The sequence below is a fragment of the Phaethon lepturus genome, unplaced genomic scaffold, assembly GCF_000687285.1.
Source record: "Phaethon lepturus isolate BGI_N335 unplaced genomic scaffold, ASM68728v1 scaffold6457, whole genome shotgun sequence".
Lineage (NCBI taxonomy): Eukaryota > Metazoa > Chordata > Aves > Phaethontiformes > Phaethontidae > Phaethon > Phaethon lepturus.
In genome coordinates this window covers 1-26,231 of record NW_010553934.1, presented here as the reverse complement: position 1 = coordinate 26,231, position 26,231 = coordinate 1, and the positions used below count along the sequence as shown (strand labels likewise).

Below are 26,231 nucleotides of genomic sequence, written 5' to 3'. Positions count from 1 at the left end.
AATGAAAACAGAGAGAATGAAAATAGGTGTCCAAAGGAGAAGAAATCATGTGCTGTTTCATTAAAGCACATGCTCTGCCCATGCATCCTCATTGCGCGGGAACAGGCGATGGTGCCGCATGGGCAGGATGGAGGGCAACGTGCAGGCAAGGGATTAAAATAAAAAAATAAAACAGCTTGCACCCTGTTGCTAGAGAGTATAAAGCTCCTTTATTTTTTCATTAAAAGCATCTTTTAGCAGCCAGCCCACAGCTCACGAACGCTGTATAATCTCTGGCAGTGTTTGCCTGAGGCTGGCTAGCTGCTTGGGCAGAGCAGCGTGTCTCCTGGTCCCCGATCCGCACCGCGAGCTTCCAGTCACCGCTGCTTTCACAGCTATCCCCGTAGCTTTGAGCCTCCATTTAAAACCCAATAAACCAAACTGATAACTATATTATAATAGACGTAGATGATGTAAACCAGTAGTAGAAGATGAAGGAAGATACCACGGAAATGCATTCTTTAGGTCCAAGTCAACCTTTCCACTTTGCAAAATCCAGTTAGCAGGAAAATGTACAATGAAGCCAGCTTGCCTACTATTTGAATTTCTAGTCGTACAGGGAAGCGGGTACACTGCTTATTTTGATAATAAGATTCTGAAATACAGTTATTTGACCTGTGCCCCCATGACATTAAGCTGTGATACTCCTCTGTGAGTAGCTCTTAATTAGTCTAAAACGAACGCAACACAGAGAGCTATTGTTCCTGGTTCTCTCCAAAGCCGGACCAGATGTCACTACTGTGATTGTGGTAATGTTTCAATTTTTTTGTTTTTGTTGCAAGCATAGCAACTGGAAATTTTGAATACCTCCTGCCCCTGTACAGTAACAACAGAGACTAGAGAAAAAGGTAGGCAAGGTATCGAGCTTCTTTTTTGTGTTAGGAGGAGAACAGTATGCAGGCATTGCTTTCAGAGCTTTTCCTAATCCACCAACATCCCTTGTGTTGGAAGCACAGCGGGATGCACACACAAGCTTTGCAGCCTCTCCATGCTGGGACAGGGGTGCCGTGTATAACCGACCGATTTTGCCGAGGCCTTGCTGTTTCTGTATTCAGGAACTGCTGTCCCTGCAGCGTCAACTGAACGCATCGCACTTAAGACCGTAGCCCATTGCACCCGTGTAACCAGTCTAACTGTTTCTAGGCACGTTCGCTTAATTATGTAGTGATTGTCTAGATTTATGAATGACTAAGTACATTTAAATGTGTTGTGACTAGATAACTTCTACCTGATGTACTTCAGGCATTGTGACATTTGTCATTTCTACTGTGCCTGATGGTTTTCCTTTTTGTATCCTTTCAAGAATCTGACTTAAGACACCTGATCTCTTTGGTTTGCTTATTGAAGCTGTGATAAAAAGTTAGTTCGTTGATCTTTCTTAAAAAATTATAACCATGCAAATCTGTTTATTACAATATAATAAATAACAAATATAAAAAACCACAAAAATTGAAGAATTCTTTTCTCTTTTTCTGCAAGTGGTCTTATGCTTTGGAGAAGCCAAACACAGGCAGCATATTTAATATTGCTTGGTCTATTGATGGCACTCAACTAGCTGGAGCATGTGGAAATGGACATGTCATTTTTGCCCATGTCGTGGAGCAACGCTGGGAGTGGAAGAACTTTGAAATAACGTTAATTAAGAGAAGAACCATGGAGGTAACCTTCACAGTTCAGAGCTGTGCATTCTGATTACTGGCTGTCTAAGGCTTTTTTTAATACAAAATGGGAATTTTTAATCCTTGACAAAACATTATCCTTTTTTTTTCTTGTGTGTATATATGACTGAAAATGTTTTAAGATCATTAGCTAACTCTGGCTCTTATATGGTGTAAATAATTATCAGTTGTACAGAAGATCAGATCCATCAGATGCAAACCATACCACCAAATGGACCAGAATTACATAACTGAGAAGTACTTTACCCTCCAGAAAAATGCAAAGCTCATTTGAAGAGCATGTGAAATTAGCTGTGGGGGGTCATTTACAACAGAGAGAGAATTTCAAGTGTAATGAAATGTTTATGCAGAAAACAGTACAAATACATTGGCCAAAACCAAAGCATCTTATTAAATAGTATTACAGTAACTGTCAGCAAAGATGAAGCTGCATAATTAAGTGTAGATAAAGTAGAGGAGCTTTCTTTACCTTATCTGCATTCATGAGTTGTTGGAGGTACCGATACACTTCGTAATAGCTAATGCTTTAGTAAGGTTTACTGTATCCCTGTCGCTAACGGAGCTGTGATGAATGTTGCTGTCTTAGGGCATTTCCAGATAAATTTGGTTGCTGACTCTAACTGTAAGGAGTTGTAATGTGCTTTTCTGCACCACATACTGTATTACAGCCTGATTCAGATCTTCCAAAGCTACGGACATTTGTCATATAACATGTATCAGGTACCTGCATGATGCTTCCAGCTGAGTGCTGAGCATCAGGCATTGACCTCAATGGGAGCTGCCAAGTCTCAGCACTGCTGGAAATGAAACGGGCCCCTACATGTGGTTTCTGGAGTTCAAGTGTGGGATCATCCTTCTGAAAAACCTTGGCTTGAATCCACGTTTAGGTTACCAAATATCTGGGAATTAATAGAAAAATATGAATTTTTACCTTCTAATTTGTCCTCTGTGTTCCCAGACACTGACTCACAACATTCACTCTCTGAACGCTGGGATAATACAAGATTTCCATTCTTACAAATTTTCCAAATTACACATTTGGTATTGGACACCAGGCCAATATTTTCCATATCAAAGTCAAGTTCCTGAATTCCTAATTAGGCCCTTAAATGTTTTTTGATCTTGATTCTTTCAGTGATGAATATGTAATGGGGAAAAGTTGTAACAACAGAAATGCTGTATTACAGTTTGGTCCGGTGGGTGGGATAACATGAGTCAGTGTCTGGGAACACAGAAGACAAATTAGCAGGTAAAAATTCCTATTTCTTCTTTCATTCCCAGACATCGACTCGTAACAGATGGGTTCTGCGAACAATCTCCAGGGCGTTTGAATATGCAAACAACTGAGGAAGTCTAGCTAACCCCGATTCGGGACTAATTTTTTATTTTATTATTTTATAGGGATTTTATTTTATTCCTGTATATCTCTGTAGGAAAATATTACCTACAAAAAAGTTCTAGGTGCAGTCTTTTTTTCTGAGTACTGCAATAGCTGAGTTAATTATAGACATATCACTGCGGTAGACATAGCAATTAATATGTCACTGGAAATGGTTTCTAGGCTTTCATAATAATTGAGTTCAGTCCTTGTTTTGCAATTGGTTGCATAATGGAGAAAATCAAAAAGAAGTTACCACCCTCAGAATGGTGACATCTTAAAAAAACAGCAACAAAAGAACCCCAAACAAACAAAAAAACTCTGTCATAAGATATCTCCTTCGATTTCAGCTGCCTAAAATCTTTGAGCTCAAAAATCTGTGTTGATTATAGGCAAACTGTGATTTTCTTGAAAAATTGTCATTTGAGCAAATTTTCACAGAAATGACAAAGGCACAGGCTGCTCACCAAGGCTGTTTCCTAAACTTCCCTTACTTCCGAGTGTGACAGCATTAAAATATAAGCTAAAACTATTCAACATATCTTTAGACAACATACCTTTATCCAAATCTTGGATATTGCTGAATCATTTTGATGGGATCATGATGGGATCACTGAAGTATTACATTTCAAACATTTAAATAATCAGCAGCTACAACACCCAGTTTTAAAATGGGAACTTTCAGACATCCTTGATCTCAGATGGTTTTATCAACCTCCTGTAATATTGCGCTTTATAGCTTATCTGTTCCAAGTATGCATTAATTACTCCTTTTAAGGAACTCCAGCCAGCTCCTCAGTAATTATTCCCTGTTTATTCAGAGTTTATAGAAACTTTGAGTTTGTTTTCACCAGTGCTGTGAAAGTGCCTGTTCCCACATAGCTATGTTCTTCTGCTAATGGCATAATAGTATCAGCATGTTCTTATAATAAGAAAGAATATGATACTTCACTGGTTAGTTTTCATTTCAGTTATTGTTGTTTTATTGAACCAAAATTCTCTTGTGATTAGGTGCACAATGTTATTAATGATGCGGTAGATTTGTTGGAGTTCCGTGACAGGGTTATTAAGGCCTCTTTGAACTACGGGCATTTGGTTGTTTCAACTTCTCTTCAGTGCTACGTGTTTTCGTAAGTAATACAAATTCATGAAACTTTCTCAAGTTTATCTAACAGTTGCAAGAGAGTGGCAGAAACTTTATTTGAAGCACAATAGGGGTTTTTGTGTTGGTTTTTTTTTAATTAACAAATATTCTATACCTAGCATCATCTACAACAAAATGTATTGGAGTATAGTTGCCCTCCACGTGTCATCTTTTCTTTCAGCTTCTTGCTGGTGCCATCACTGCCTGTTCGTTTCGTTACAAAAATTTGGCAGGCTTTCTTTTCACGTAGAGGCAGCAGCAACGGAGGCTGGATGCACGCGTATTTGTGCCTCCAGCTAGGGACTCCTTTTTTTGGATACTGCTTCTGGCATGCCATTATTTTGGAATAGAATAGGAATGATTCAATCCTGCATCATGTTTTAAGAACATGATATTCTGTTTCGTATGCTGAAATTTCAAGTTTCAAGGCACTTATCTGTTCAGTGAGATGACTAATGCTGAACAATAATGCAGCCTGTAATAGGGCACACGAGAGAGGGACTCTATCCTACCTCCAGATCGCTGTAAAAGAGTTGAACCACAACTCAGAAATATTTTACAAATAGGTTTGTTTCGTATAAATATGATTTTGCTGTTTACTAAGACTCCTAGGTCAGCTGCTGCTAGTGTGAAGGGGTGCAAAAATGCAGGCTGAAGTGTTATCGGATCATACTGCATGGTTATCGGTGTTACTTGGCTTCCTAAATGCTATTTTCCTTTTGAAAACCTCCCTTTCTAGGAATGCTAGATGATTAAAATGTGTATGCATTACTTATTGCAAATACGAAGTTGAATTCACTGATACGTGAAGATAAGCGGTTTTAACAAATGTTTAATTTTTTTTTCCCCAGTACAAAGAACTGGAATACACCACTGATCTTTGACCTGAAGGAAGGAACAGTTAGTTTGATTCTACAAGCAGAAAGGTAGCTTGCTTCTTGTAATGCTCGCTATTAGAAGTGAACATGCACTTCCTAAAACTTTGTTATGTAACACAGGCAGGTATTGAAATATTAGAAATAGACAAAAAGTATACTGTACTATTAAGCAGTGTGTAAAGGCTTAGCTGGTATATTTGCCATAGGTCTGTGATGGTGGTGATGAATCTTCGCATACATTATGTATGTTTATATTCTTATTTATGAAAGAAAGTAGATCTTCTGACATTATGCTAACATCTGGGGGTTTTTATGTTTTATATTGCTTTTTTGAACTGGAATATATTTTATATAAATTATTTCTGGTCCCCAGTTTTTATTAAAAACATTGCCAGGTATGGCAAATAAAAAGAAATCGTTTCCTTTTTCTTACATATTTGTATTTCTATTTGAAAAAAATTGCTATATTTTTCTCAGTTTAAAAAAAAACTTTAATCTGTAATTCCTGAAAATCATTTGTCAAAGAGATCTTTACATGAGCTTTTGTAGAAGGCCTTTCAAAGGACTAAGAATAGGAGCAGAAGTTCAAAAATCTTGGGTTTTGGTTATAGTCTTAATTCTTGTGGACAAATACTGTCAGACAGCTATTTCAGCAGAGTGCAGCACAGTGCTCACTGCATTTTTGAGTGCCCCAAATTAAACACTTCTGTCCTAGTCTATAGAGATACTGCAGTAAAGAATGGGTAAGCAAGTGGACAAGATTTTGAAGATCAGTTTCTAGATTTGGAGTTTTGTGCTGTCAATTCAAAGTAAATTTTGAAAACATGGCACAGATTCTGTGGCAGTATAGGTGATCCACAGAGATGAACCTAAGGTTTTGGTAAAACCAGTCTACCTCAACAGCTATATGTGCAAACAGAGGGTGGGTTCTTTTGGTGACTGGTAATATTTACAATAGCTGAGGGTCTCACAACTGGCTTTTTGTTCATGGATGTGTTTTGTGTCTATGAACTATAGATATTCTACTTACCAAACAGTTATTGTTATGTAGAACTAGTCATGTTTCTGTATAAAAGCTTGCACTGTGTTCTTGCAAATAAATTATTTTTCACTGAAGCCCTACGTGGTAATAGGTGGTGATCAGTTCATTAAAAGCGTTTTCTGCTTGCTTTACATCATAAACTAGTCGTACTGAAGAAAATTATACAGGTAATGCTATTTCAAAGCTAGCTGTGAACATGAAAGCTGTTTCTCACATACATACACACAGTGTGGTCTCGTGGTGATGTGTGGGGAGTACCGTCTGCAGCTGCATACTTCGTCATCAGGAGTTACAAGATTTAAAACCTATAATATCTATAACAGATAAAATCATAGTGCTCCCAGATAATAAATATTTCTCATGGAAAGAGATAACATTCACATTAAAACTGAAATCTTCCATACAGAGCTTTCAGAATATCGACTTTGAAACTTAAGGTTTAGAGATTATGTAGTTTAAGTGAAAACAATTGCAGGATATCAGGCAGTTACCTTCAAATTGCTGAAAATGTCATGCTTTTCTGTATTACTTAGTGATTTACTTTTTTATTGTTTGTTTGCTTTGGTTTTTTTTTTTCTGTAGGCATTTTCTTCTTGTAGATGGTGGAGGACTTTATTTATATTCATATGAAGGAAGATTAATTTCCTCTCCAAAATTTCCAGGAATGAGAACAGACATTTTAAATGCCCAGACAGTATCTCTGAGCAATGATACTCTAGCAGTAAAAGACAAAGCTGATGAAAAGGGTAGGTTCTCCGTTCTAATGGCTCCGTGTTTGCTAATAATTCATTGTGAGGTTTTCAACATCTTCACATTTAAATTATCTTAACATAGTTATGGTAAAAACGAAAGCATGAAGCATAAGCAATTTATCTATGATATAAATTAAAGAGAATATTTATTATAAAAAAGAATTAAGATTCTTGCTTAACTTTGATTAAAAAAACTTAAAGAGAATGATATATGTCCCTGAACTTCCAGTGGTGTGTAATGCATCAGAGAACCATGGAATATTTGCAATAAATACTTGAACGGTAGGTTTTTACTCTGACGTGATTTTCTGAAGAAGTACCCGAGCAACGTTTTCTGCTTGACTGCTGCTCTTAGAAGCTACCAGTACATTAGCTGTGATTAATTTTAGTTCTCAGATGTGCTTTGCTTTAGTTTTTTTGGGTTTGTATCTTTACAGTGTGTAAGTTTTGTATGCAGCTGATATGACCCTAGTTACAAAGCTGTGATGTTCTGTCTCAGTGTTGTGTTCTTGAAGATTTTTATGCTCTTAAATTTTGTGTTTTGGCATCAAAAGCTCTGTAATTCTAAAATGCAACATGGCCATGTGAGCTTCACATCAATGTTTGCATTAATGAGTGGTACATGAATATCTTTTTGTCTTTGTTTAGCATTTTTCCTTTGTTCTATCTCCTGATGCAAATCTGTAAGTTTGCCTGTGCAACAATTTAAATTTTAATTGTCTGCTGGAGACAGACACTTCCATTGCTGGAAAACCCATGGCACTTTGACTTTTGACCTCATAACGGTGCCATTTATAGGCCGTACAAATATTACAAGACGGGGCTGGCATGCTCGCTGTAACTGTATTTCTCCTGCGATATGGCCAGTAAGGGGATTACCAGCGGGAGCAACTGTGCACGGGAGGTGCTCCTACTGCAGTGTGAAACAGCGAAAGCTTCCTGTGCTTCCAGCTGACACTAACTCAATTTTTAGCTGTTAACTCTCTCTGTTATCCTAGACTTAACGATTGGATTTTAAACAGTTTCAGAATTTGAGAGTTCTTTGTCTTGCAGCAAAGTAGTAGTGGTTTTCTCAGCATATAACCTGCTTGCTTATGTGCTTAACTTAAATTCCTTGGTGAATGGAAAAAACCTTTGTAATGATACTTTAAAATATCCCTCCCCAAGCAAAAATAAAATTAGGTGAGGTTTTTCTCACTTCCTTGTTACAAAGCGTATTTGCTACTCCGTACAACTTATATGTACTTTTTTTTCTTGCACATCCTTATCTTTTGTGTGAGATCAAATACTTTCTTTCATTTTGAATAGTTACTTTTAAGAGTAGTAGTATAACTGTAACGTGTATTCATTTTTAAGGAAAGTTACTTCAGAAAATATTGTCCTCAAGCACCAAGACACTGAAGATACCTAAAATAGCTGTGTAATAACTGAAATTGATTTTAATCAGCAAAAATATATATCAGTGTAAATTTTTCAAGTAGTTTGCAAAAAAAAGGATAAGTGAAAAATTGTATTTTATTTCTGATCTTCTTACTCTGGGTGTATGTCTGTGTGTTTATATTACACAAGTGTGTGTACATTTTGTATATTACTTAATATGTATAACACAAGAGACTTTAGTGCCATATTGACACCTTGATGTAGTTAGAATTAAAACAATAGAATTATTTTAAATAAATTGAGGGGATACAGAAAATTCACCCATGAATATTGACTACCATCTATATGCATGCATGTTCAAAATTTTGATGGTAAACTCACTCTCTTGCCCTGTTCCCCTGCCTGTCTTCCTGAATAGGCTGAAGAGCATGTCCATCTCCCAACCGTTCCTATTAATGTCCTGAAAATCTTGTCAGCTGGCTCTGCACGCAGGCTAATCTTCATCAAAACTGGAATTTGCTGAGGCTGGGTTTCTGGTTATGTTTTCAGGATAAGCCCTCCAAACGATCCTGTTGATAGGAGCTTCCCTCAGGGCAATGAGAAGGGGTTGGGTTTTTTTTTCTTTTTTAGATACGAGCCCCACTAGTAGTGGTAAAAAAGGCTTTATAATATGCCAGCACATTGGAAAACAGATTCTTGGCACAGGAAACCGTGGCTTATCTAGGTCTGTTTATTCTTCTCAACTCATCCCAGCAGAAGCGTTTGGTTTTTTTCTTTGCCCTGTTTTGAGGGCAGGTCTGTTTTTCATAATGCACTGCATTATAGAAATACCTACGATAGCTCCGTTTGATACAAGCAGTTTGCACGTTGTAGTACGACGCGCTCTACAAGCTAATTTAATCTGAAACAGAGAGAGATACAACTTGCTGTACCTCAGCGTTGTTCCTTGGGTATCCTTCCTCTTTCAGTAATCTAGAAAACAGGTTGGTACCTCTGTGCTCACAGCCCTTCCTCAGTCTCTAACGAAGCTGGAAGAGGGAGGTGAGCCTATTCTCAAAAGGGAACTGCTGACCCTAGGAGCAGTTATTCTGTGATAATAGAACACGTGTGTTAAAAGACACGCAGTAGCTGTTCTCTTTCTCTGGATGCTCAAAGTGAGAGAATGCCCTTTGTTTCTATTTTTAATTTATGCAGATTAAAAAAAGATATACTTTAGGTTCTAAATGATTGTCAAGTGATGTGGAGTTTTTCCCGATAAGGGACAAAAAACAACCACCAAAACAAGCCCAAACTTATTTTCTGAAATACCTTGATATGCATTGCAGATTAATGAAAAGTTAACCAATTTTACTTGTTAATTAGGTACAGTGGTCTTCTTTAAAACTCTTAATCTCACTTTCTAGAGCTAGCATAATAGCAGTAAAATTGGCTTGTATAGCTAGATCAAAATAAATTTCATGCAGGGAGCCATGCATAAAAGTGAGAAAAATAGCACTTCTCAGGAACAACTGGTTTTCTTTTTTATATCTAGCCAGCTGCCAAGAGCAACTCGTGCAAAACCTTTTCTTTTCCTCCTCTGCATACTCAACCAGTGCTTTCTGAACACCTGCTCTTACAAGTTGCTGGGTTTTTTTTTAATTCTGCCTGTATAACCATTGACCTCAAACCAACATCCCGTGTCCTAGTGAGACATGCACAGCAGGATTAACATGTGAACATCGCCATCCTTTGGAGTGAACGTGTATGTTCGTCTTACGTTGTGTACCTACAGGTAACGTGTTGAAACCGCAGGTGGGATGTGTTACTGAGCATCCGAAATGTTCCTGTCACATCTGTGTTTTCTGTGAACTAACACGCAACCACGTGCTTGAAATTACAGCTGGTGTTCTTAAAATGTTACTGTTTTTTCTAGGTTTGAGTACTCTACCTACATTTGTCTGAATTCGTGTGTACGTTCACGGGCTAGATATAAAGTATATATGAATAGTTTTTGAACGCGCATAGATGTGTGTGCATCACACACATGTGTAATATATATAGAGAGAGACAGAAAGAAAGCAAAAGAAACTATTTTTAGCCAAGTTGCAAATTTGAGTCTTCACTGAATGTCCCAGAAATACAGATGATGTAGGTGGGGGGTTTTTGGAGGGATTTTTTTGTTGTCTTCTGGTTTTTTGACGGCGAGACAGGGAGAGAGTGGAACAGACTTTTGGTAAAGATTGCAAGAATTATATATAAAATTCAAGTATATCTGTATAAAGCAGATACTGGATAAAGCCAGTTATTAATGTATTATCATTAACTGTATTATCATGACAAGCAGAAACCCTGAATTGTCCTGGAAGAAAATATGCCTAGGGACCACTGTATGAATAATTCAAATAGAGCAGATTATTAAGAAAATAGAGAATGCTTCTGAAGAATGTTTTAGCCAATAGTTCAAAGGACAGCTTTCTATATATCTGATAATAATTCTTTAGGAAAATACATCAGTCAATGGTATCACTTCCTAAACCTTCATATTCATTAAAACTGTGGGTTAAGATTGAGTAAATCTATCAGTCTTGGTAAACATTAATTTATTCAGAATGCAGCGTGCTGCAGACTTGCGTCAGAAAGAACTCGGGGTCGTTTCTGTAAATAACCATTTGAGCTGTAATAGGAATTAAACCGTTAGTTTTCTCAATCCTGTATCAGTCCATAATACCATGTTTCAATGGCTATCAATGCTCGGAAAATCATGATACTTGAGAATTTTCACAGATTACTCCAATTGCAAAATGAGACTCTTCCTAATGTAACCGTCTCAACAGACTGACGGTTACATCTTTCCCAACTATAAGATTCTTTTTCACCAGAGTGTGAAAGTCACTGGTAAATCTAGCACACAGTAATAAGTATCCACTTGCAGTAGATTATACTCTGAATGGAACTGCTTGAAAAGTCTGTGAAGAACTGTTGCGTTTAACTAACAAACCAATTTTTTTTTCTCTTCAGTTATCTACATATTTGAAGCTTTATCTGGAAAGCCATTGGGTGATGGAAGGCCTCTAACCCATAAGGTAAGGTGAAGGATATATTGTCTCTCTTTTCTTATACTTTGAAATTAAGAATCCATAACAGGTTTCCTCAGCAATGGTCTAATAACCTATGAAAGATTTACAACCTTAATGAAGAGGAGCTTCACAACTCTAGCTGACTCTTAGAAAATAACAAAAATCAGATTCTTTTTGCAGCGTCGATGCACAACGGGATATGCTATAGGTTGTGTTCAGTTCCTGGCGTGTGTTTCCCATGCACGTAAGATCTTGAAACTACAGGTGAATAGTTTTGTTATGCAGTAAAACGGATCAACTGAGTTTCCTTTGCATGTACTCCAAAGCAACTTCTATTAGTGCCAACCTGTTGTTAACACTGAAGAAAAGAACGGTGAGAAGAACTTCAGTGAGAAGTTGTCTGTCTTCAGTCTGAGCTTTTACTGCTTTTACTTCAAAAATGATAGCCTGAACTGCATTTACTTCTATTTACTTCTATAGCATTTTGCTATACAAAAAAGGCAAAATTAGGCAGCTTCTTTGGAGAGAGGAATAAAGATTCATCTTTTAGGCAGCTTTGCTTTGAGACTGACACTTCTATTTCTGTAGTTTGTAGTAAATTCCGAATTTGCTAACTCTTCTCTGTTGCAGTTTTGTTTTAATCTGCATGAAATTTAATTTATATACTGCTTCATTCAACAGAGAAGACATACATAAAGTGTCTTCACAATCCAGTTTTTCAAGAGTTTTGTGCCTTATTTTTAGTAAAGCATTCATTTGTTTGAATATCACATGCTTTCTGTGATATGAATCTCCAAAATAAAAATCAGATATTTTCTTTTTCCTTTTCAGACAGAAATTGTGGAGATTGCTTTGGACCAAAAAGGACTTACAAGTGAAAGAAAAATAGCTTTTATTGATAAGAACAGAGATCTTTACATTACTTCAGTTAAACGGTTTGGAAAAGAACAGAAGATTGTCAAAATAGGTAAGAAAAAATTAAAATAACTTTTAACTACATGCTAGCAGGCAAATTGACTTTTATCTAGTACAAGAGACAAAATTTTGCTTTTTAATTAATAGTGAAATTGGTCTTGAAAGCACATTAGAAATAGTCCTGTGGCTTTCCTAAGGTAGTGGTAGAAACAATTTTAGTACATTTAATCTAAAAATTATCAGTATTTATATGTGATAACAGTTACATGTTAAGCAGTTGTTAACATTTAAGCACTCGTTAAATTAATTCAGGAGCAAGCGGCTAAGAGAAGGATGTATTCCTCAGAATTACTCAATACAGAATCTTTCAGACATTCTTCTTGCAAATACAAACTCTTAAGATCATAATGTGTTTAATTAAAAGTTTAAATGCTGTAGACAGATGCATGATCCAGTAAGTATGAAGGTGCAGTCTGACCGTTGTGTTAATTTTGATCTCCAGTCTCAAAATTAAGTCCAAAAAACATTATTCTGAAAAGAACTTACTTTCAGAAAGAGAAAACTTAATTTGGCTGAAAGTTTGTGAGATGTTACCTTACAAACTAAGGGGTTAAAACCAGTCCCCATGAAAGGAACTAAGAATGACTAATAATTACCCTTTTACTACAGTTTGAGAAGTGTACCTTTATTTTGAAGTTTCTTGTGGAATTTCATATTATTCTGTTATCTTTAAATTAAGGGACAATGGTTCAAACTTTGGCTTGGAATGACACATCTAACATTCTTTGTGGGATTCAAGATACCCGTTTTACAGTCTGGTACTACCCCAACACAGTCTATGTTGATAAAGATCTTTTGCCAAAAACTGTGTATGAAAAAGATGCAAGGTAATATATCCTTTTTACCCAAAATAGTATTATTATGATGTATTTTAACCAGTTCACTCATTCCTTAAAGAATTATGTGAATTTTACCAGGTGAAATAGAAACCAGGGTTGCAACTTTTAAATTTTTTTTTTTTTTCCCCATGTCACTACTTCTTGATTAGGAAATCAGGAAGTGAAGAAATGTTTTATAAGGTATATCATCAAGTTCGGAGTTAAAATGATGATGTGCAGTTTAAAAGTAGAATAGTATCTTGATGCAAAAGCAAAATGTTCATCGTATCTTGTGAAATATTGCCTTAGTTGTTCATAAAATAAAAAAACAAACAAACAAAAAACCACAAACCAAAACCAAACCCCAAACAAACAAAAAAGAAAATCTGTTTAAAGTATCTGTTGAAAATTAAAAGTGTCAAGATAAAAAGTCACCAATAATATTATTTCTAGCTCGGCATGTTTACTTTACGTATTAGCTTAAATATTTACTTTATTCATAAGTACTTTAATATTTTGTGATACGAAATTCTTCATAAAAAATACCTGAATTCATTATTTAATTCTAAGAGTTATGGGAGCTCAAATATTTTTTATTAAAAAATGTATTTGAAAATTTTTGCACAAATACCCAGTTTGCATTTGCCTTCCAGCCAATGAATGTGCATAACATCATTTTATTTTTAGAGAACATTACAACTACCTGTTGGATGTAACTGTCAAATAACTAGCTTAGATTTTTATATGCTCTGAAAATGAAGTATAATCATGTTGTAATTTTGAAACAAAGATTTTTTTGAATTCCTAAAGTTCTTCTCGGTAAGAAAGAAATTAATATTAACTTACCTTTCTTTCTCTACCCAGCGAATTTAGCAAAAACCCCCAGATTGTACATTTTGTAGGAAATCAAATAACAATTAGAAGAGCAGATGGTTCACTTATTCACCTTAATATTTCACCTTATCCTGCGATTCTTCATGAATATGTTAGCAGTTCTAAATGGGAAGATGCTGTCAGATTGTGTCGCTTTGTCAAGGTAAATGCTAATTATTGGGAATGTTCAGATACAGCTTCACTGTAATATTTGTGTTTTCAAGTATTACTTTAATTGTGCATCGGATGTTACATCTTGTTGCCATTCTTCTGCTTTGTTGCTGATTATTTTTAGGCTGGTCATGAAAAAATATACATTTTTCATAATTACATAATATACATAATGTCATAATTTTAATTATACATAATAAACAATCTTCTTTTTATTTACACCAGATGGATTGAACACAGGTACTCATAGAATTTAGTAATAAGCATAAGTTTTCAGGAGTAGGTCTTAATATGAACTGATTAAAAGTGATCTTTATCTCCATAAACAGTTGGCTATTATTTTTTCACATTTTATTTCACTTGTTTTTGTTTTTTGTTTGTGTTTTTTTTCCCTTTGCTTTCTTTTGTATGTATTTAGACAACAGCAACAGATGAGGTGAGTCTGGAAGTTTTAAAAACAAACAAAACCCCCCTAAACCCTGCTTCCTTTCCCCCATTTACTCCTAGAAGAGAGTTAAGCACTTTCATAAGTTTATCATGACTTTAAATGTGTATTTAAAATATCTTTGTATTTGCATTATTAAATCAATACCCATCCAGGTAATTTGGCTTGTATAATGATTTTTATTTCAAGTGTTACCCCTCTAATAGAAGGCTTTTTTCCCCAGTGCTTGGCAGTGGGAACTGGGATTTCAAACTTCAAATAGAGTATTATGTTCACTTCTTTTGAGTAATCTAAATGTATTACCTTTAAAAATAAAACATCTGTGTCAGATGGTAATACTCATAATACTGTTTCTTTCTGATTAATGTGAAGGTTTTTTAATTCAAGGATTTTTTTTTTCCAAACTTTTCATGCATCCTCTTCATTCTTATGGGTAGCCATCCAATGAGTTCAATCCTACTTAAAATGAAAAATGTTTAAAATTTTTGGTGGTATTTTTATGAAATCCCAATCTAGGTATCATGTTTTGCCACTGTCCTTTTTTTATGAGGCTTTCCTCATTAGTCTGTGTCTGTCAACAAGTGAGGAATGCCTTTCTCTCAGGAAAAACTGTAACAAAATCTTCATTTTCAATGTGAAGAGTATTCACATCATCTGGTTTTAAGCATCTAAGTTAGGTACCTAGGTCTCAGCCTTTGAAGACTTCTTTACAAAAGAAAGTTTTTGTCTTTGATGTAAGGTAATCTAAACTGGGCTAAACGAGATGGTGTGAATCTCCTTTCTATTTGACAGTTCGTGTTTGTGCTGAGAGATGACCTGGAACCCCCTTACACCAGGGTAAACAGAGCCATCGCAGCTGGTCTTGCCTCGAGTACTTTATTTATCTTTCATGATTCCTAAACTCTTCATGACCATGCAGGGCTATTTTTTGTGATGTTGGCAACACAGGTAGTCAGTTCAAAGTGCTTCCAATCAGTGGTAACAAAACGGACCATCGTTCTGACGAAAGAGAGAACAGTAAGACCTATAGGTGAAAAACTAGAAATTTGGTCTCTTGGATAATATCAGGCTGAGCTTTCAGCATTTCATCACCTAACTTTCTGGGTAATAGGGAAGTGGGAAGATTTTTATGAGCGTTCAATTCACTGAACAACTTCAATTCTCCCACATTATGGGCCACCAGCAGGAAGGTTTATCTTGCCCTGGATCATGTTAAAGAGTAGGAGCACGTGGCCAGGTGTAGAGATGGTGATAGTGAAACCATAGCCTTAGGCTAAATTACTGTATTTCATTGGCTTTAGTGGGTCTTACCAATTTCGTTTCATACAAAAGCAATTGTAAGACAGGGCATGGGAACATGTTTAGAGCATATTCAGCGTAGCTGTTTATTCTGGTTTAAATCAATAGTAATCCTATGCTGCTTCTAAAAACCTGTTCACATTGCAACGTATTTTCAAATTCGTTATTGAACACATTTTTAAAAATACTAAAACCCGCTTAATCCCTAGAGTGCAGGTGGACTAACAAACTCATTCAGAATTACATTGTTCCTGTCTGAACTAGAGTTTTCAGGTGTGGTAAAACATCAGGATTTTTCTAAATGTTTTTTCTGAGTTAGTGGGGTTTTTCCCTTTCTCTTTCATTCGTAATACGTTTATGATAGATGTACAGTTATTGTCAGCATCATGGTTCCAGTACAGTAATTTGTGAAGCCTGGTTGAGATTAGTCAGGTTAAAAAAATTATTTTAACTACAACCAGTGCTTTGGTTTCCAGCATAGTTCCACAACTAGTGACAGGGACACCGATGATGAGGTTGTAAAGTGATTAGCTTTCGATTAGCTCATTACTGGCTGAGATGCTGAAAACTAATGATTTATTCAGCCACACTGTCAGTCTCAGCTGAGCACATCAACATTTTTATAATGAAGGACTTCTGAGAAATAATTAAGTAGTGACTTTCTAATAAGAGACTTAGACCACGGTGCCATAAATAGCATGCTGAGAAATGCTGTGTTGTTATACATTATTTTCAGGGCTTTGAGAAGACTTCCTTTGAGAACTAATTTTTCGCATAATAATGACTATTTGAAGTTTTAGGAGTTGCATTTGTTTCTAAATTTCAGGATCAAACTATGTGGGCATGTTTAGCTGCTATGGCGGTTGCCAACAAAGACATGGCTACAGCAGAAATCGCCTATGCAGCAATTGGTGAGGTAAGAAAATTGAGTTCTTTGCTTCCAGTTAAATTGTTGCAAGACTAATTTTATCAGTGAATTTCCCTTTAATTAAACTGTTGTACATCTCGTTAACAGATTGATAAAGTTCAGTATATCAATTCCATCAAAGATCTTCCATCAAAAGAGTCAAGGATGGCTCATATACTGCTGTTCAGTGGAAACACCCAAGAAGCTGAAACCCTGCTGCTTCAAACAGGCCTTATTTATCAAGCTATTCAAGTCAACATTAATCTTTACAATTGGGATAGGTAGTATTTCCTCAAACACAATATGTTTATAAGCAGTTCTACTGAGGTAACCTGTAAATTATTTAAATCGGTTGTTTTATTGCAGATACTTAGCTGACTAATTTCCTATCTGTAATTCCCCAGAGCTGTAAAAAGATGACGTAAATCACATCCTGACAATAACCAAAGAAATAACTTTCTTTTCTGTCATATTTAGAAGATAGAAGTATTCTGCGATAAATTCCAAAACATGCTTGGAAGTATTTTTAAATAACGTTTTGCTTTTTCATTGTTGTTGACACAAAAAAGACCTTAGCGATACCTCAAACTCTGTGTGACCTTCAAAGAATTAAGGCTGTTTTGAAATGTCTTGTTGCTAAAAATAGATATGTGGCTATTCAGACTCCCAGCACTGTGTAGGTGGATGAAATATGAATTAGGCCTGAGAAAACAAAGTAGGAATTTCTCCTTTAAACAAAAACCCACGTTTTCTAACAGAATCTTGAGGCCATTTACTACTAATTTCTCTGCTATTATATGCATATTGCTGTGGGCAGAAAGTTGTTTTTTCCCCCACGTATCTGTAGGTTTTATTATGTTGCGTAATATGTATCATCTAAAACCTGTGTCTATCAAACATAAGTATTCTTTATGCCATTGAGAAGAAAACAGATGTAAGAGTAATCAATTATGCCAATCCAGTGACTAATCTTTCCTGCCTATAGAATATTCATAAATGCTGTGTAGCATACGTCATAAATACGTATTATGGCACTGTTCAGAAGCAATTCCTGACTCTAATAAAGTTATTAAAAATTATTTCCCCCTTTATATTGAGAGTGCTAAACTCTAAACAGTCTCTTTTATTTCCTTGAAATAAAAATACTCCTATTGTCAAGCTCCAGTGATGTGGTGAGGTTGTCAACAGAAATAATTGTTGGATATTTTTCATAGCATGCATCGCAAAGTGGACAGTCTCCTTTGTTAGCTACTTTTAACCTCCTGTGACTGATACTAATGTAAAACTGCTTGGTACTATAGATTAGGAATCTTTGCCTGCAGCCCCAATGCTTTTCAGCGTATCGTTTTGCAAAACCATGGTGATTGTAGCTGTGCCAGAGCATTTATATAGCCTGACAAGCCCATTTCTGTTTTATTCCAGGGCCCTAGAACTAGCAGTAAAGCACAAGACACATGTTGACACAGTCCTGGCTTATCGACAGAAGTTCCTAGAGGCCTTTGGTAAAAAAGAAACAAACAAAAGATTTTTGCAATATGCAGAAGGTGTAAGTATTCCTCAGAATTACTTCTACAGCTTTAGGTCAGCCTGCTTTTTGTAGCCAGTTTGGGAGGGTGGAGGGAAATTGCTCTTATGTTTTCATTCTTTGGTTCAAATGTGGACACAAGTCTTAAGATTTTTACATCTGAGTACAAGTTCATAGCTTCATGTGTGGTTACTTGGCTAGTAATAGTTGTGCATGTGTTTTATTTGAAGGCACAGATACAGAATGTATATGTTTAGTATCTGGCAAGGATTATACAAATGAAGGCACAGTTGTTTTCTATAAACAGGGAGCTAGACCTCAGTATGGTTGAATGTGTACCTCTTAAATGGCTTCAACATTTTTATGTAATTTTATGGCTAGCAACAATAACAAACTTTGAAGGTATCCAGATACATACTAGGAGTGAACTATGAACTGTTCTGCCAAATATGATAAATACTAAATAACAATTTCATCAAACCTTTGGAAACCATCTTCATCATCAGTAGGTCATTTCAATTTATTAGCATTTCACAGATCTTAAAGACTGCGGACAGGTCTTAAAATTGATAACCGAGAAGTATTTTAGCTTCCAGTGGAGGAGTACTGTGCATTTCCTTTATGAGAGGCACCCACATGTGCACCTTAGATAGTAATTTCATTGAGCAGCCCTTATGTCCTTCCTGTTCTTCCCCTCACTGTTCCTAAGCATTCTGAGGGTGAAACTATGAAAAGAGACGTGTACTTTGACTCAGATCCTTTCATCCTCTGTAGCTGATGGATCAGGAAATACATCTGAGCTGCTAGCTCAGATCCTTTCATTGGACAGTGCCCATTACAGTTCCAATAAAGCTCAATTTCTAATTTAAGGCATTAGCTTTTAGCATCTCTGCGGATGTTTCATTTCCTTAAACAAGAATAAAAGTCTGCACAATATTGAGCCCTGCAATGAACCACTCTGCAGTACTTTACCTAGAAAATACAGGAAAATAACAGAACAGATTCCAAGCACTCTTATCATGCAGCAATTTCGGCTGCTATGCTGGAAGTATGTCTTCCACATACTTTAAATCCATTATTGAGCAAAAATTGTGTTAATCCCCTGATGCTTCCGAAAGAGACTTTTTAGATAATGCTGTCTTGTCTTTAATTGGTCGAGAAAGCTGTAGTTTCTGGAAGGGTTCCCAAGCAATAACACCTTGTCAGTGACAAGATGTGAGCAGAGTGATGCAAGTAGAGCCTATTTCACCTTGCACTCTGTCTTGAAATTTGGGTCTCAGACTGCAGGAGCTTCCTGCAGTAAAGAAGTTCTTTTCTGCGTCCATGTTCTGGAGGTCTTGTCTGCTGGATCTGAAACCAGGAGGGAACCTACTTAATGAAGTGGATTTTTAAGCTCTTGGGTACAGTGGTAGCTAAATTCTTAATGCAGCCTGTCAGGCTCACATAGCAAAGTTAGAAGGCAATGTTAAGTGCATTGAAGAGAAAAGCAAGATTTTGTGCTGCTATTCCTTCTCGGGGGGAAAAAAAAAAAGGGTCTCAGGTTCCCTCTCACCACCTAAAGCTCCTTCAGGCTTAAGTAAGGAGTTTTTTACCTCTTTTCTGTAATTGCAGCTTGAGAGCACTGATCTGCAATCAGATACGGAATCTAAACAATGTGCTTAGTTGTTATATCTCACATCTTTATATATAAGGTATTATGAACCTAATATGTATACTGAGAATCCATATCTTGGCAGTTACTAGGTGTCACTGGCAAGGGTTGTTGGCTTCACTGGCAAGTAGCTCTCTGGGCTAGATGGCAGAACTAGCCCTAGATGTGGTGTGTTTAGCATCTGTGTGACATCTGTTAAAGCAAACACATTCTTTCTTAGAGCTCCATAAAGATTTCAGTCATCAGATCCAAAGCACCTGGACCCAGTAAATGCATCCTGAATTGAGGGATTAACCTTTTCACATGAGAACGTGGGTATTGCAGTTACATCTTCCCTCACAGCGAATCTTCCGTGTTATTTCATGACGTAGTTAACAGAATAACAGCTACTCTGGAAATTCCCTGTGCAGCAGTTGAGATTTTTTTTTTCCCCATCCCATTTTTGACAGTCTTAGTATCTCCAGCAATGAAACTGAACTTCGCAATTACATTTTTGCCCAGTTTTTGGACATGTTTTTATAGTCATGAAATGCACCGTGATCCATTCTTTCTTGTCAGGCATTTTTGGAATGACAGACAACTGTTGTACCCCGCTGTACCATGGATATTGTACTATATCTATTGTCTGAAGTTTCACTGAAATAGAATATAGCCAGAAGATGATGATTCTGTGCAGCTGGAGAAATGCCAAGATAAAGCTAAAATAGTTACTGATGTAGAAGATAAATTTCAAGCAGAAAACTGATTTCTGTTACATCAGATAACTAGTGTAATACGCGATCAGTTTACTTGGTGGACTTTAGGTGCAGTCAAAAGACATCACTGCATGTATTATTGATAAAGGGCTATATTCTCAGTAATAGGACACAGATGTCAGTACATTTAAATTAGATGCAAGTTGATCCAAGTTATTTTTGTGTTTTAATGTTTGGGGTTTTTTTGCCAGACACAATGAGATGTGTTAGTATTTGTTAAAATATATCCAAGCTGGTTTTATCTTAAAGGTGGAAAGCTCAGCTTGTTAGGACCCAGCTGTGCCTTCATACCTTCCATTAGTATAAGTTGTTCACTTATACCTCAAGAACTATATAATAATTGATATGATCACTTTGTAATTGTAATTTCAAATTATCCTGTTAGTGAATCTGTTTGACCTCTCTCTATAATGTTAGTTGATCTCTGCATACTTGCTTTTCTGTTCTTACAGCTGGAAGTTGATTGGAATAAAATCAAAGCCAAAATAGAGTTGGAAATTGCTAAAGAAAGAGAACGGGCAGCAGCCAGTCCCGCAGTGAGAACTAGTGTAACTGTACAGCAGTAACTGTCCTTTTCGTCACCTTAATAAGTGCTTCTTCAATATTTTGTACTGGCATATTTTGACAAACATAAATAAAAAAAGCCACAGCAAACATCTTGTGGGGAACAGGAATGAGAATTCTTGTTAATTGTTGGATGACAGGCAGAATTATTTATTTACTACAGTCTCATTTTGAGTTGGGTTTATGTTCTGATGCCCTAGCTCCAGTGAGTAGCTGCACTGGAGTCTCTAATACATGTATGACAAAAAAGAGAAATCAACTGTCTTTCCGTTAGCGGCTTTTAATTTTTCATTGCCATTAAAACTATTTAACCTTGGTTGCCTCGAATTAAGTACCATTTCCCTGTTTAAGCACCTAGTTAAGTAGTTTGGTTATTTCTGCAACCTCAGGGACCTCTGAAAACACTTCTTTAAATTGCCCTAAAACAAATTTAGCAAACTGTAAGTGCTGAAAATTAGAAAAGGAGCTTGCACCTATAAAGTGCAAAAGAATATTTCACTCACAGTTACAGTAATACATATTTCTGCTAGTACATATGTACTAGCAAGTTCTTTAATAGAGATTGGAGATTACTGCAGCAACTCAGGTTTGTCACTGTAGCAAATTATTTAGCAATAGGGGGTATTGTCTGAGATAATATAAATTGTTTAAAACACTATGGAATGTGCTTTGAATGTTATTTGACGTAACAAACAGCATTGTTGGTTGCTTTTGTAGCATCTAACGCTTAAAACTGACAACGATATTGAGAGCTTCCTTAACGCTAAAATACCATATTCATTTAAAATAAGGAAGAGCTTTCCGCATATTTTTTTGTGCCCAAAGCACTTGATTTGAAAATACAATTTTTACATTTGTGTTATTTCATCAAGTTATATTTTTTTTCTTTGTTTTACGTATGGAAGTGGCTGCATATGTTAGATGTTCTTTGCAAGAAGCCCTTTGTGTTATAAATACGTGAGCAGGTTATTCATAATTGACATTGTAAATATGTATCTTTCAAATGTTACCATCAAAATCTTAAATATCTGTATATCTGGCAAATTTCTTCTCTTTTGTAAGTCATTATAAGACACTTTTTTGCATAGTTCTTAAAGGTCTTAATAAAAACAAATAAAGGTGTGGGGTTTTTTAATTTATCTAATAGATGATGCATTAGGTGATCTCCTTTGATTTACCTGACTGCTAAATAAAACAAGAATTTTGATGTAATTCGTTTGAAGTGCCGCAGTATTCTGGTGTACTGACATGCGGCAAAGTGAACACCTTTGCCTTCCATTGACTTTGGAACTCAAAATATCACTAATGGCAAGTGTTTTATGTTAAATTTATGAAGCCTGGCTCAGATTTGTAATGCAATGTCAGCAGTTTTTAAAGACCGGTCTAGCGGTGATACAAAGTTCAGGGTCTCAGCTCAATCTTGCTCTTTTATTCTTGGGCCAGTTGGAAGTCCAGCAGAGGCAGCAAATTCACCCAGCTTCTTAAAAATGCCTGGTGCAACAATGAAGCATTGCAATGATGAGATAAAGCAATGGTGTGGATGCCGCGCTTGCAAAGGTACGGTCGTAGACTGGCTGCCCCTCGGGCTGATGTCGATGTCGTGCACGGAAAGTGCTGCCGCAGTACTTCAAGCTGGATCTCCATGTCTCGGTATTAATGAGAAGTGGTGTATTTGTAGGTGATGCTTGTTTAGTTCCTAGGCCAAAGCCCAATAAAGACCTTAAGGTATTTATTGCTATTTTTTTCCGTGCACATCCACTCCTGAACTACATGCTGTGCCGAGCATGTTTGGGTTAAACAGAAAAACAAAGACTAGAAAACAAAGCAAAACAAGTGTTTCGGAAAAGCACTTGGTATTCTTTATTTTCACCTGGTTCTCATATTGCAGGTAACCTGGTACAATTCTGATCTTGGGTATGAAATCTAAATTTCAGAACACTCTCAGAAGAAAACATCCTTACATGGCTTACCTGGGGTTGTCGCAAGGTTTTTACAGAGCACAACCGCAATTCCAAGAAAAGTGCTGTCTGTCCAGTCGGAGCTAATTTTGTGCTGGTTTGTCGGGGGGGGGGGTTAAAGTTCTGCATTGCATTTGTCTGTACTTGTTTTCAGTCATTTTCAGTAGTTCATTTAATGAAATGTATTAAGCAAAGAGAAGTACCAGGAGGATACAGATGTTTCAAGTATGTTTATAAGGAGCTGCAGCAAACTTCGTGTATCTGCCATTTCTAACATACTCGGGTAAGATTTGCGTGTTAGCAGGTGCAAAGAAACATAAAAAAAACCCCATCAGAAGTACTTTCACCCTCCTTGTTGTCTTTGGGTCATATTGCCTCCTCGTCCAAACCCTGATTTGAAACCTTCCAGAGCTGTAAATGAAATAGCTAATCAATTACTGACTGCATTATTGCCCAGTGCAAGAATACTGATTCTTCAATGATTTAAGAATACCTATTTTAAAACTAGATAGCGCCCTAGTTAATTGTTGCCTGTTATAATGGAAAACATCATAAACCTATTTAAGAAGTAGGGATTCACAGGGGTGAAATGTAATTGTTTTAGTTGCTGTTGTGATGGATCAATTATTCAAATATAACCCCAATTTTGCCATAGCAGGTTGGTTCTTGTAGTTCAGATACTTCAGTTGACCTTGAGCATGTAGATTCTCTCTGGTTGTAAGAAGGGAGATTCAAATGGAGGTGTGAAAAACATGTCTTTAAGTGAGGTAAAAGTACAAGCTAAGACGAGTGTTTAAAAGCTGTAATTGAATTAAGGAAGCAATATACTGAAAAAATGTTGCGTGCATTAGGTAGCACCTCTGTCTTTTGAACTTCCAAGCATTACAAACGTTGTACTTGGCTCTTCTTGCACGTGGGCTTGGAAATGACGTAAAAACATGCAGAATTTTTTCTCCCCACTCCAGCAGTATAAAATGGGACAAACCTAAATAATCTGTTAATGTAATTAAGTCAGCACCCTACCCTGCATTAGAGGACAGCCATTTCAACATCCCAGTCTTTGTGTATCGTCCATCATCTGTTTGGCGACGGACAGAGGTTGTGGTCCGTTCCCTGGGGGCGGTTTCTATTTACGGGACACAGCAGCCACTATACGTTTCTAAGGGAACTTATGGATAGGGCCCAGTGATGACCGCAATGAAAAGCGGTGAAAAGAGCATTTTAGGAACATCCTCTTGGATTTGACAAGGAAAAATTGGAAGTACTGCTTTAACCTTGCTTTACACCATGTTTCAACTATTGTTTGGGCTCCAATTATTCTAGATAATGCAAATGGTTAAAGAAAGCGGCTTCATTTTTACCTCTAGCTTATTTTTTTTTATGATTTGCATATTTTCAATAGTTCAGAGGGAAAAGGAAAAAATATTCTCTGTGTTCTGATATCTAAGGCTGTGAGACTTTGAGATCCATATTTGACTGTCAGATTTTATTCTTTGGAACTGGAACAGGATGAAGCTTTGGATCATCTTACAGGAAAACTTAATTTCACCATTTATACCAAGACATTTTCCTACTGCAGGAAAATAAATGTTCATTTCTTAGAGGTTCTGTGCATGAGAGAACTATGGGTGCATCGCGTTTGTGCTAGAGGCCAGAAGCTGTGTCCTAGACGCATCTCGGAGGGAGGTGAGAGGTAGGAGCGCACCTGGGAGTGGGGAACTCTAGGCTTTGGCTCTGTGGCTTCGTTGTGGCCTCTCTCGGCCTCGCTTTTTCCATCTGCAGATGGGGGTAATGTATTCAGCAACGTTGCGAGCTGTTTTTTTGATTCTAGGAAGTTAATGTAACGCAATGTGCTCAGCGGGAAGGCTGGTGAGTTGTAACTTTAAAGGCTTTCAAACCCCAAACCAATAAACATTCATAGAGGTCATGGCACTTGATGAAGATGGCCGGTGGTGTTACTCCCTTAGTGCCAGACGAAGTCGCTTGCCCGTGGTCGTAGAATCACAGAATCATTAAGGTTGGAAAAGACCTTTAAGGTCATCAAGTCTAACTGTCAACCCGACACCACCGTGCCCACTAAACCATGTCCCGGAGTGCCGCGTCTACCTTGGGAGCTGGCAAGAGGACCAAGCCATCTCTTCAGCTGAGCCCTACCTGCTGATCCAGAGAGCTCAGAGGAGGCATCCTCGTCCCTGCTGGGAACTGGGGTAGTTGGTGAAGGCTATCGAAATGCCAAGGCATCCGTTTGCAGAGCGGACCACAGGATTTAGCTGGGCAGCTCTCATGGAATTTAACAGAAGTTGCCCAGATTCCGTTCGACGGAGGTTTCGCAGGCGGGAGCTCAGCGAGATCTGGGCGTGCTGTGAGCGCAGCTGGACGAAGCTTCGCGGGGTCTGCCCTGAGCCGCGGTGGGATTTCGTCCAACCCTATTAACCTGCATTCCGTTAAAAGGTAAAATTCACTATTGTAGATAACGAAAGATGTCCCGCAATCCTCTGGGACTTAGTCTTTGCTATTTCTTCAGAAAATATGTAGGTTCTATCGAATAGCGAATGGAAATACCGATGGTGAAAGGGGGGAAAAGAAGCGCTAGCCATTGAGTTACGATGTGTCGGTACTTCTGATTCTGTAAGAAGCAAAATAGGAACCAGAATGTTGGTGTTACGCTGCCAGAGTGGGTCTGAGGAATGGCAAATGCCTGAAAGCTGTGAAATGTGCTGCTTTTCAAGCAGAAAAGCCGTTTGAGGGCTGTATCATGCTGGCCTGGTGCCAGCCTTGACATGATTTTTCGGGCATATTGGGTAAATCTGCCTGAAAAGTAACGTAAGCCCAGTGTGTTTGGTTTGGGACCCTCATCTGAAATGATAAATTCCCATCTACAAGAGGGCTGGAAGGAGGATCCTGGGAACTCCAGTCCTGTCAGCCTGACCTCTGTACCAGGG

At 37.2% G+C, this 26,231-nt stretch overlaps 1 protein-coding gene across 1 annotated transcript in view; it reads left to right on the top strand.

Moving 5' to 3' along the window:
* Nucleotides 1–21,459, top strand: part of IFT80 (intraflagellar transport 80) — a 51,322-nt gene extending 29,863 nt beyond the window's left edge. The window contains exons 8-19 of the mRNA XM_010291663.1: nucleotides 1,519–1,698; nucleotides 4,108–4,226; nucleotides 5,092–5,166; nucleotides 6,743–6,906; nucleotides 11,290–11,354; nucleotides 12,180–12,315; nucleotides 13,003–13,150; nucleotides 14,006–14,177; nucleotides 16,756–16,845; nucleotides 16,945–17,117; nucleotides 18,259–18,382; nucleotides 21,220–21,459. Of these exons, the coding sequence (XP_010289965.1) occupies nucleotides 1,519–1,698; nucleotides 4,108–4,226; nucleotides 5,092–5,166; nucleotides 6,743–6,906; nucleotides 11,290–11,354; nucleotides 12,180–12,315; nucleotides 13,003–13,150; nucleotides 14,006–14,177; nucleotides 16,756–16,845; nucleotides 16,945–17,117; nucleotides 18,259–18,382; nucleotides 21,220–21,333 (1,560 nt within the window). The 3' untranslated portion in view covers nucleotides 21,334–21,459. The remainder of the gene's footprint in view (nucleotides 1–1,518; nucleotides 1,699–4,107; nucleotides 4,227–5,091; nucleotides 5,167–6,742; nucleotides 6,907–11,289; nucleotides 11,355–12,179; nucleotides 12,316–13,002; nucleotides 13,151–14,005; nucleotides 14,178–16,755; nucleotides 16,846–16,944; nucleotides 17,118–18,258; nucleotides 18,383–21,219) is intronic.
* Nucleotides 21,460–26,231: the final 4,772 nt, after the last annotated feature.